The following is a 12,325-nucleotide window of genomic DNA, read 5'->3' on the forward strand; positions in this document are numbered from 1 at the left end:
GAAATGTCTGAAGGTAAGCAATTTGGAAGGAAATTTGATGCAATGTACACTTGTATGTTAATCATATTGGAAGTAATATGTAATTCATGTGTGTTTGGGTAGGAGTTCTCAAGGAGTTGGGAATCCCCCTTTCTTCCCGTAATTATTTTTAAAAAAATCACGGCGAGATTGCGTCCGGATAATAGAAAGATCCGGATAAAGGGAGGCCGGATAATAGAGGTTCAACTGTACATGTATCTTGATTGCAAAATATGTGTACCAGTATGGCATATTTTATAGAAATTTGTCAATATCTTCAAGGAAAAACATGTACACTGTACAACTTGTATAAGATTTGGTTTCCTCTGATTTCTTTGCAAAGAAGGGCAGAGTGAACATTTGTGTACCTGGTACAATGTACCAGGTACCTTCAGGTCAAAGGGAGACTCATAACCTAGACATAATAAAAAAAAAAAAAAAAAATGATGGACTTCCCAAACTTTTATCTGATTTTATTGCCGACTGCTTGACTTCAAATTATAAAGTCGGATACAGTATTTACACAACAGCATTGCAGAGGAAAATGCAATTTCCCTACAGTATATGATGTACATTACATCGTCTACAGTAGGTACACATGTACAAAACTATGGAGGTACTTTGTACTTAATGTATACAATTTAATGTACATTGCACGATGTTTACATGTAAGTTGTACTACCACTGGCACCTATTCGAATTGGATGCCAATAGCATTCAAATTGATGCTTTAGTACTGTGAGGGTTTACATGCTGCAATGTACTCCACATTGCCTTCCACTCTTTTACCCTCGCCCCAAATATAGTACACTGGAACATTGTGTCTAAAAAGAAAAAAAAAGGTGGATGACATAGCAAAGCCTGGTCTCTGCATGGTGATTTTGCAGTTTTATTCATTCTACAATGTATGAGTACAAGTACACGTACAGTGTGTATTGTGTACAAGTACACGTACTCTACAATGTGTATTGTGTATAATGTGTACTTGTGCGTGTAGACACTACATATGGTACATTTCTTTGGGTTCTTTTTTTTTTCTCCCTTTTTTTTTTTAACCTGCTGATATCTAATGAATAGCCTGATACAAAGAAGCACTGTCATGGTACAACTGTAGGTCTTTCAGGTACGTTTGTATAATAGCAAAATTCCCTTCTACTACATGTATGTACACTGACCCTATAGTTGATTACCTAATACCTTGATCAAGGGCAATATGTGTGCAATAAACTATCAGTGACCATATTAATTTGGAAGCAATCAATCACAGAACACTGCATCACAAGAGCTACTGTACATTTGTACCTCTTCATATTGCTGCCGTGCATGCAGAGCACACAGTAACACAACACACTGACAGATTGACACAGCTCAACAAAACACACAACATTTTATACACTGTCATGGTACAAAAAAAAAAAATAACAAAACCAAACAAAACATGCTGTTAAATTACAGAATGGGTTTGTCCTCATTCGAGTTGAAATAGGAAGATAAGGGTGAGTGTCTACAAACACAAGAGTGGGCACAGCTTCTTATCTTGAGTAAACAGTTGTCATAGCTATCACCTCTAGTATCAGTGGTGGGCGGGGTGGGGGCTGGATGAGGGAGGAGTACTAGGACAGTCAAAGGCAATGCGTCACTGACATTGTGTACCCTTTACTCATTGGCAGACATGCAAAGACACACGTAATCCCCCACCATATCCCCTCCCCCCCCCCCCCCAAACGCATATGGGCAATTCCACGGTAACTAGGACACAGGTGCCAAAAATTCAAAATGATATTTGTTTCAAACACCATACATTTTCAGACAGTACTTGAGTTGAAGTTTTAAGAATCATTATGTTTTTCAATAAAAGCAGCCATTTTGATTTTCAAAATGGCTGCCAAAATATGCCTATAACTCAATGGTGAAAAGAGTGTATTGTCGCATAACTTACTCTCTGTATATCCACTTTATTAGTACTCTAAACAACTATCTTTCATATGTATGCAGTTACCAGAGAAGTCTTTTACCACATGATAGAAAAAAAAAGCTGGTAGCTTTAAAGAATTTGATAAAAACTGTTAATTACTTTGATAATGATGGATGTAACGTCAGTTACCAAAAACAAGGAATTTTTAAGTTTATTCATCAAAGGAAGTGAGCTGTATGATGTAACTTGGGATTTCTAATGTATGCCCATATGCCTTTATTTCAATACCAGAAATAAGGATACTTGGCATACTGGAGAGTCAAAATGAACACTACAAAATGTGTAACGTCAGTTACCGAAACGTCATACACAAGTATGTAACGTCAGTTACCATGACAGTAATTATAACTGAGGCAAATTTTTTGACTTTTGGCCATTTCAATACATCTGGGAAGTCTACTTACAACAAAGAGCAGCAATCCCTTTCATAGGAAGTGATGTCTTTACCATGGTATGTCCATGGATATATATATTTTTTTATTTCATATCATTTCTAAATTCATTTGTTCATTCATTTACCATGATTATCTTTTTTTTTTTTGGGGGGGGGGGGAGCTTGAGCTTTCGATTTTTGATTCAGCACAAGTTTAAGGTTAAATCATCTGGAAGTTTAGTTTGCCACATGCAGTACAATATGCACTCAAATTAGTACATTCCCAGTCCTACGGGATGATAAAGCTACCAAAGTTTGTTGGCCTAATCAGTGACATGATTGCATGTTAACCACATTTTCTATTAAAAAAAAAATAAAAAAAAGCAAAAAAAAAAACAAAAAAAAAACTTCTGCACAGCTGTATACCAACAGTTTAACAATCTTCACCAATGTTTGCTTTCGCTGGCATTTTTCTTTTTTTTCAGGAAGCTTAGTCAAGTTTCTACATGTACCTCAAGGCAAATGCACAAACAGATATTTCTTCTCTTGCACTTTAAATGTGTGGTGTAGTTAACATGGCTCATCTTGTATTATATGGTACGTAAGGCATGTACTCATTATTGTTTGAAACTTAACACTGATGTTGCTCAAAGTGAGAGAGGATTCTATAGGGTTGAAAAAAAATTGTTCATACAGTGTGTATTTGTTGATTACTTTATTCTATTCATGCAGGGACATTTTGTAATACAACACATGATAATTATGAACAGGAAGAGTTTTTTATATTGATTTTAGTATTCTTTCATTGCAAAGTCCGATTTCTTGGTATCTCGAATGTATTTGCAAGCCGTGATATATCAGTGAAAAGGAAAAGAAAAACAGTTAAATTACTTCAAGCTAGGAATAAAACAATAATGCTCTTTTGACCAAAAAAGCATTTATTTTTCTTCTTCACAGAGAAATATTAAAAGTGCGACACTTTTCATTTAAATCAATTGATGATGGAGATCATCAGGAGTAAAATAAAGAAAAGAAGGAGAAATATATCACAATAGATTTCATACATATTTATGCATATTTATGAGTTGATACGTTTTTTTCCCCATGACCTGGGATATTTTTTTCAAGCACAAAAATATCCATGTTTTGTGTAGTACTACAAGGTATTATGGGTGGAGCACTCTATGTAGATAAAAACTTTCCTGTTCATTAAAAACAAACAAACAAACAAAAAAGCCCTTAGTCATGTCAATATATTTATACTTGCTTAACTGCTTAATCTATTAATGGCTCTGTGTAATCATAGATGTTGAATAAAAATTAAATCTTCAGACAAATGTCAAGAAATATCCTCTTGTGCATTTACAATATTTTTGCCCAACTGTGCTATGGCATGGGGGGGGGGGGGGTGCCACCTAAGGGCCAACCCAATATCATTTGTGTCTTTAGATTTTGTTTTAATTTGTTGCTGTAGTTGCCTGGGATTGTCACTGGTACATTGCAGCAGTATAATAACCTGTAAAATAAATTAGTTCTCTGTAAACCCCACGGCAAAGTATGTGTAACGTCAGTTACGTAACGTCAGTTACTGACATGTTTACCTTTAAGTTTTCATAGAACACAAAGAAAATGGACAACTGTTTCATTTCATTGTGTATTTATGACTGATGAACCAAGGTATGACCCCATATCAACCAAATCATTCTGAATGGTCAGAATTATGAAATACCACATAGCTATTCCCAATCATGATTTTGCATGTGTAAACCCTATGGCAAATGTAAGCGTAACGTCAGTTACGTAACGTCAGTTACCGTCATGCCTTCACTGAAATTGGCATGGTGGTAAAAGGAGACAACTAAAGTGCACATTATTTTGCACACCTGTTCCTAAGAACCTAGGTGTATTGCCATATTAAACACATAAAGGCTAAAAGTCAGGGACATGAGATATTTCCATTTACATCTACACCATAATTTCCCATGTCTTTTTTCTGTAACGTCAGTTACCGACACATTTTCACTTGCTATGTGATAAGAAACGTAGTTTGAGAGAAAAACTTTCCACCAATTTCTTCATTCTCATGAACTTAGTCATCAATGCTAATTGCAAGCCCAAGGTGCTTTCATTCACAAAACTACAAGGTAAACAATTTCATGAAAATCCTTACGTGTAACGTCAGTTACCGTGGAATTGCCCATATAGACAAAGAAACACACACCGAGGGGTTTTATTTTGACTTTACATGCCAGTACAAAGTATCGACATCGTACACTTGCAATTCTCAGCATTAGCAAGTCAAATTTGTTTGCGAATCAGGACATAAAAAAAGAATTTCACGAGCTGGTTAAATTGGCAATTGTGCCGTACAGCACTGTATGGAGATCTAAATGCTGTATGTCACATAAAGTCATGTTGGGAGTGGGATCAGAGTTTGGAATATTTTTGCATGTTTTAAATGGAAAATAAATACCTTGTGAAATCTGGCATAGCATTCAAAGAAAAGAACTCCTTCTCAAGCACGTTAATATGTCATAGGGTCTAGGGCAATTACCCCGCACCCTTCCCCTGGCCCTAATCCTAATCCTAATCCTGAACCTAACCCTAACCCTAACCCAAACTCTTAACCCTAAACCTAACCCTAACCCTAATCTTTACTCTTACCTTACCACTAACTAGTATTTGGCCGGGGGGTAATTGCCCTCCGGGGGTAATTGCCCGGATGCGGTTTTACGTATGTCATACATTGTATGCACAGTGAGTGCCCTAAGAAAGCAAACTTGAGTCATTTTCCTCCTAAATACAATTCTCAGATTTGTTCCTATTGCAAATATTGGTTGGGAAGTGTTTGAAATGGGTACTTTCTGCTTGACTCTGTGGGTGAGTATTTGCAGTGTGAAGTACCGGTACATGTGTACCTCAAAAATACAAAACTGGGTACCGAAGCTGAACTTGAGCACCTTTTGTAGTCATCTCCATACATGTACTGTACAATGTATGTGATGTACACTGTACAAATTTGTATTGATGTTCAATTTGTACTCTTCTGTGTGCAGGGATACAAATTAAAATGTAGAATTGTGTTTCATTGACAGAAATTGGGTTTGGGATACAGGAATGGTCTGAAATTTTGGTTGCCATTTGCAGACGATGAGAATTTACTCACAGTTTTGATACAAAGTAAGAAACCCTCTACGGTAGCTCTGAGCAGGCCTGGAAGCTGCGCAAATGTTTGGAATCAAGTCATTTCTGCTCCTATAAAAACCCTATATACTGTTGCAGATTTTACAGAGTGCTTTCACAACTACTGAGAATGCATTTTATAACTTCAATAACATGATTGTAATGACGCATCACTAGAATCAGGATCCAAAGTACGCATTTTTGCCATGTGATTACAAAGTGGAATCGAAGAGGGTGATCTGAATTGTAATTCCAATAATGTTTCAAGCAATGGTCCGTAGGTATTTTCCAATCATGATTCACCAGAATTACAACATGTACATCTTGCAAGCGTGGTTGTTCCTACACCATTAAAGGGATGGTACACGTATATAAAAATGTAGTATTGGTGGAGATGAGGATTGGAACTTTCTGCGATATCAAGAAACCACTTATGAAATGGTTATTTTGAGCATTTTAAGAGGAATTCCAAGTTTTTTGATGAAAATTGGTTTTGGAGTTGCTGAAACATCCAAAAACGAAGTAAAACAAAGCGATCGTATAATGAAACGTGGGTCCCACCTTTTATTAGGATTGCCCTGCTCTGGATATTCTCAGCCATTTCAGAACCAATTTTCATCAAATAAACATCTATTTCCTCTTGGAATTACATGCATGCTCTTTTACATTTCATTTAGGTTTCTCATTATCTCACCTATTAAAAAAAAATTAATAGAAACCTGAGGTTAGGTCTCAACCAAAACTATACGATCCCTTTAAAGTTGTAACATACCTCTTGCAGTGTCTGTGAGGGCTCTTCTCAAGACCAACACCAAGGTGCCAGGTGCACCGCGAAGGGAGATCCGGTGCCACCCAGTGGTTGTTGGTACCGTTCATGTCGCCATTGGTGGTAGTGGTGGTGGTGGTGGTGGTAGATTTCTCCATGTTACAGTGATGTATTGTACGCTTCTCGTCTTGCAGAATCTGTCTTGTCTGTGGTCACAACAGCACTGTCTGAGAGGAAAACACCTGGAAAAGAGAAGCACACACAAGTAGTACAAAAACTGAATGTATGTATACAGGCACTATGCTTAGAGGGACTGTACAGTTCTGGTTGAGGTGAGGATTTTGCTTTTAACGTTTTGTGAGATATGATTCAGAAACCACTCTATGAGATGTCAAAGAGCATGCAATTCTAAGGGGTAACAAAAGATTATTTGATGAAAATCAGGTGTGAAATGACCGAGATATCAAAAAAACAATGTGAAACATAGAGATCCTAATAAAAGGCGTGGCCTGTCGCCTTTTATTATCATCGCTTTTTTTGATATCTCGGCCATTTGAAAACCAATTTTCATCAAATACACGCGTAAAACAGCCATTTGAAAACCAATTTTCATCAAATAAACATTCATAAACTTTCATATTTCATTTATAAGAGGTTTCTCATTATCTCACTTAGGAATGTTATAAACCTGAATCCTCACCTCAACCAGTACTGTACAGTCCCTTTAATGTGCATCACGAAGCAGTACCACCAGTAGTATGCTACAATGTATTATAAAGAGCGATCCCCTGAAAGTATACCGGTACATATTTTGATATTCATCACATGAGATCTCTACATCAATTCGGCCCATTTTGTTCTCTATGCGCATTTAAGTTCTGCTCCATAAGCCCGTACTGCTGGTTGTGTGTTCTAGCTATGTAGTTCTAATACATTTTCACAAATAATACCAGGATTCCTTGTCAATATGTTGGCATGGTTTCAACTGACGTTCATCCCCACGCTGCACATCACTATACTTCCAGACGTATGAAAAATAAATATTGATTGTAACATAATCATTCGATAATAAAGAACCGGGTAATCGACTAACCTATCTAAAGTTGATTTGTTTTGTATGTATGTACTCTTTAAAATCTGCATTTAAACCTTAATAAATAAACATTGGAGTGACAAAGAATTCTAATATTTTGCTGAGAGCTTGTTTCCAGTACTTATATTCTACAAGCAAATGTAATACACAGTGTACTGGTACACTTTAATGCCCAACATGGTTTCATTCTAACAGCAAACAACGGAAGACAATCTACATCTCTAGTAGCATAAATTCTAAAATTCTAAACTGTGGTTTGTGCACTTATGTACAATTTGTAGTGCAGACATCAGACTGGTGTGCAAGAATTGTCCAAGCTGTAAAAATGTATAATGTGTGCATTGTTACTGTATACAGTATTTAGGCCTAGCATTGTGTCAAATGTAGACATGGCATTTGTTTTACTTTGTTTACTTACGACTGATAAATTCCAAGATACTGGTCAGGATTCATCTATCACATGATGGATGGTGGAGAAACAGTTTGGGAGTGAAGACTAATATTGCATCAGATCATTTTCAGCCCCCCCCCCCCCACCCCCTCCATACTCAACACTGAACTTGCACACAGGTCAATCTCTGTGTGTCCTGGTATTGCAATGCAAATTCCCATGCTGACTGTACGATGTGTGTCATAGCAGTAGCCAGTACATACACACACACATTTTCACTCCGGTTCTTGTCGCTCCATCTGACAAATAGTGTAACATATGGTAATGGTGCAGCTGGCAATAAATGTCCATTTCAGTAGACATTCCTCAAGCCAGTATGTAGGCTGCCTATGAATGTACACACACAATGTCACAAGGCAATTACAGTGGTAGAACACTATTATCCTCATCTTTTATGAATGTTAAAGCAAATCAAACATCACTAACGTTAGTATGCTTTGCAACTTTATTACCTCCGCCAAGGGAGGAGGTTACTAGATCTAGTAGACATCTTGTAGAATCTACTCGTTTGTTTGTTTGTCCGTGTGCAAAATAACTAAAAAAGTAGTCAAAGGATTTCCAGATGAAACTTGCAGGAAAGGTTGAGAACGACATAAATAAGAGATGGTTAAATTTTAGTGGTAATCTGGGGATTTTTGTGGATTTTATGAAGGATTTCGATATTTTGGCAGGTAAGGGTCACAATGACTGAACTTGGGAGTTCAGGCTGCCCGTATTTGAGGTTTGCATGCGCGCATGAAAGTGCGTGCTCTAGTTTACGAACTGCTAAGGCGAGGCGTGCAGCTGGAAGTTGATGACATAACAAAAGGCTTTTGGGCGATTTTCAACATGCATACATGTAATGTACGAATGAATGGATCAGTGATCTCTCTACCTTTAGTCTACAGAACAGAAGAACAAGATCAGTGGTGGAAATGAGCTCCTTGGCGGAGGTCTGCGCACTCAGAGTGCTTCTCTATAGTTTGCTAAAACTGCATTTGTTTATTATATTCCACGTACTAAGAATCTTGCTATAGGATTGGTCAAGAGCTGATCATGTGATAAAGCGTAGTTTTCCCCATCACATCACCTGAGAAGAAAAGTTCGTTCCTCGGGTTACACTCTGTAGCGCTAGTCTTTTTTGTTTCGCTGATCTCAGACTTACAATGCAGTCTTAACGCGTGATAAATAGTTTTGAGTACGCGCAAAAAATAATGCGTTGCACCGAGTCTGTGGTCTATAATTTCACCAGGGTCAAGTGATAGACCACAGTGCGACGCACTTTTAGCGCCAGTGAGACGCCGCCGCAGTGCGCAGTACAATTTGTTGTAATCGCCAGCCTATGTCTAAACTTGACTCGTATGTTTACCGTATAGAGTATGGTTGGGGCACCACCTATCGACAGGGCACCTTCCCATCGGCACCCTGCGTATCATGGCTGTTTGCGCATAGAACGACAAAGTACGCGCGGGATTAAGTGTCATTAGCTATAAAAACAATAAAAACGAAGAAACGAAAATCAAACTCACACAAACCAAGCTAAAAATTACACATCCACTCGGTAACGACGCATGGCTGTGAAATTCACGTGTATTACCTATGGCCTGTGAAATTCACGTGTATTACCTATGCTGTGAAATTCACGTGTATGGAGAGGAGGGGGTGCCGATCGCAAGGTTCCCTCATTAGCTGCGCGCAGAAAACGGAATGCACGCACTAAAATTGCGCTATCTTAAAACGGAGATTCATAATCAACAAGACGGTCACGACATTCAAAACTGCAGTATTTATGGCATATTTGAGGTAAGAATTAGGCGGATTTGTATTATATTTTTAGAATAAACAAGCTACAGATCCTTAGGGTGACGATACGTGGTACCCCCAACCCTACCGTGCGTGTACATAGTCTAAAATGTCTAGTTAATTGCCTTGCTTGTGTTTCAGAATGTTTTGAACAGCGTTTTTGATAAATGATTGGTAAGTGAAAGTAGCCTAGATCATTATAGTTATAGTATAAGCCCTATTGGATACCTACCTACCTAGGAATCACTATATAGCCATAGGACTAGACTCTCCGACTCTCGCAAGACATAACATTATAGATCTGCAGTTTTAGTGTTTGGGGACTTGGGAGTCTAGCTACTAACTAGTATACACAGCCCAGTCGATGTATAAACAGCGACAGGGCTGTTCATGACATTTATGATGATTTCAGTTGTGGAAGTAAATGGAATAGAGCTAAGAATATAGACTAGACCAAATAGATGTGAAATATAAAGCAAATATCAAAATACTGTAAAAGTGGAAAATTTTCGCGGTGTTGAAATTTTCGCGCATTTCGCGCAACCAGAAACTAGCGCGAAAATAAAAGCATGCAAATATTTTTGCATGCCACATGTTCCAGTGGTTGATGTCTTGATTCCGCGGAATTAAAAACACGCAAAACTCTTCTCACCCGGCCAAGTGCGAAAAATTAGTCGCGCAAAAATATCCACTTTTACAGTAATCAACTTTTGATTTCAGGCAAAGAAACAAACTATCACTTCCTCGGCGATCTGAATGTGTACGCTATCTTTCGTCAGCTGCGCTTCGAAAGATTAAAGATAGCTACACGTTACATGGTACATCCAGCCAGACCGCCTTGGAAGTGATAGGCCTACTACAGTTTGTCCCATTACAACTTGTACCTTCACCAACGACCACGAGTCATGACGACTTTGATCATTTGCTTATACTTACTAGCTGCAAATTTTATGAGTCAACAATTAACAAAAACACTATGTTAACTAATACCTGACACAGAAATGTATCAGCACTTCTGACTCTAACACCCGTCGTCTACAGTATCTGCAACGCTGATTGCAAGAGTTCACGTTCTAACGTGTGATACCTTCTCTTGTCCGTTGAGCTGAAGCAACTTTTTAACCATTCGGTAGACACTATACTATAACCACTGTATACCAATACAACACTCAGGTTATAGGCCTTACCAAGGACTCATAGGTTCGGGAGATGGAGTTACAACTGACTATAATTATTCAATCAGCTGTCAGTTTTCTCTGGATGGACAAAAGAATTCCACAGGTGCATTTGTGCCTTGGAATGATGTTCGATGCTTGAAGAAGCCGCCATCTTAAAAACTGAAGATTCATTTTTAATGCTAATATATCGGGTAGGGGCCTATGCTGCTTGTTTATATATCATTTATATGCAATGAAATTTCACCTAATGATAAAGCATAGGGGTCTATAAAAGTAAAACAAAAGTTAATTCCGTTTGAAAATACGTGCAAAAGTGTAACAATTAAATCCGAGCTGTATTTTGTGAAAGTGTTTGAAATTTTACCCTCATGGAAAGCCAGTTTAATCACTTTTCTCCTTATTTCCGCCAAATGAAACTAATAATGGTATCATCTTCAAGTAGATATAGTTCTTTATAATTCAGGGGCGGATCTAGCTTTTTATAAAGGAGGGGGTTGGGGCGGTATGCGAGGGAGCGTAGTGACTGAGCCTGAGCGAGCGGAGCGAGCGAGGGGGGGGGGGGGGGAGGGTGTGGGAGGGGGAAACCCCCCTCCCACAGTAGGGAGAATTTTTGAAAATCTGTGTGTGAAAATGGCGTTTTCTTGCATCTAAAACACCACTATTTTGGTATAGAGGTCATTGCCATAAATAGAAAAAAAATAAATTTACAAGTTAAAAAAAAAAAGATAAGATTAAAAAAAAATGGTCCCCGGATTTTTTTTTTTTTTTTTTTTTTTTTTTGGGGGGGGGGGGGGTTGCAACCCCCCAACCCTCCCCCCCCCCCCTCTAGATCCGCTATGTCAGATTAGCATACAGACACATACAGTCGAGTAATTTTGATAATAATTTATGTCTATTTCAGCAATATTTGAGCACCCCGTGCCTTTACCATTGTCTACCGCCCATCGTTTGTAAGGAGGGATAGCGAAAAGTAATTATCATCACAAAGATACTTTCATTGGAAAGTGGCTGGTGATTATGCAATGAGACACGAGTCAATTGTCTTCGCATCTGAGTGGCAGATCCAGTTTGACACATAGATGGTCTCTAAGCCTAACGTGTTAGGCCTAACTAGTTCTACGTTAAAAATTTCAAATATTTTTGAGTGGCGGCTTCGAGCACGGGATCAAACTGAATAGTGTTTTTAGTGACATGTTAAGACGGTTGTGACTCCATTTCTCGAACCTCCTGACCTTGGCCTTATGTTTAACATGGTTAATAGTAGCCCTACACATCGTGTCTTCCACACGTGTAAAATCTTGAAGACTTTAAATTTTTATCTGTAAATCTCGTTATTACCTAGGTCTGGAGAAGTTCTACTCACGTAACTGTACTAAGGATCGTCTCGAGATGCGTCCAGACAGCCTGGCTGATGATACCAACAAAGTCAAAGAGTATATTTGTGAGCGGATAACGTAGGTTTACCAACCTTACCCTTTCCACAGTTCTCAAGTCCAGAGGAAAAGT

General features: G+C 38.2%; 1 protein-coding gene across 1 annotated transcript in view; it reads right to left on the minus strand.

Annotated features, from left to right (window-relative positions):
- LOC140230061 (cystathionine beta-synthase-like) overlaps positions 1-6,551 on the minus strand; it is a 36,257-nt gene extending 29,706 nt beyond the window's left edge. Inside the window, exon 1 of the mRNA XM_072310268.1 lies at positions 6,322-6,551. Within this exon, the coding sequence (XP_072166369.1) occupies positions 6,322-6,473 (152 nt within the window). The 5' untranslated portion in view covers positions 6,474-6,551. The remainder of the gene's footprint in view (positions 1-6,321) is intronic.
- Between the last annotated feature and the right edge of the window lie 5,774 nt (positions 6,552-12,325).

This window comes from Diadema setosum, chromosome 6 (assembly GCF_964275005.1).
Source record: "Diadema setosum chromosome 6, eeDiaSeto1, whole genome shotgun sequence".
In the NCBI taxonomy this organism is placed as follows: domain Eukaryota; kingdom Metazoa; phylum Echinodermata; class Echinoidea; order Diadematoida; family Diadematidae; genus Diadema; species Diadema setosum.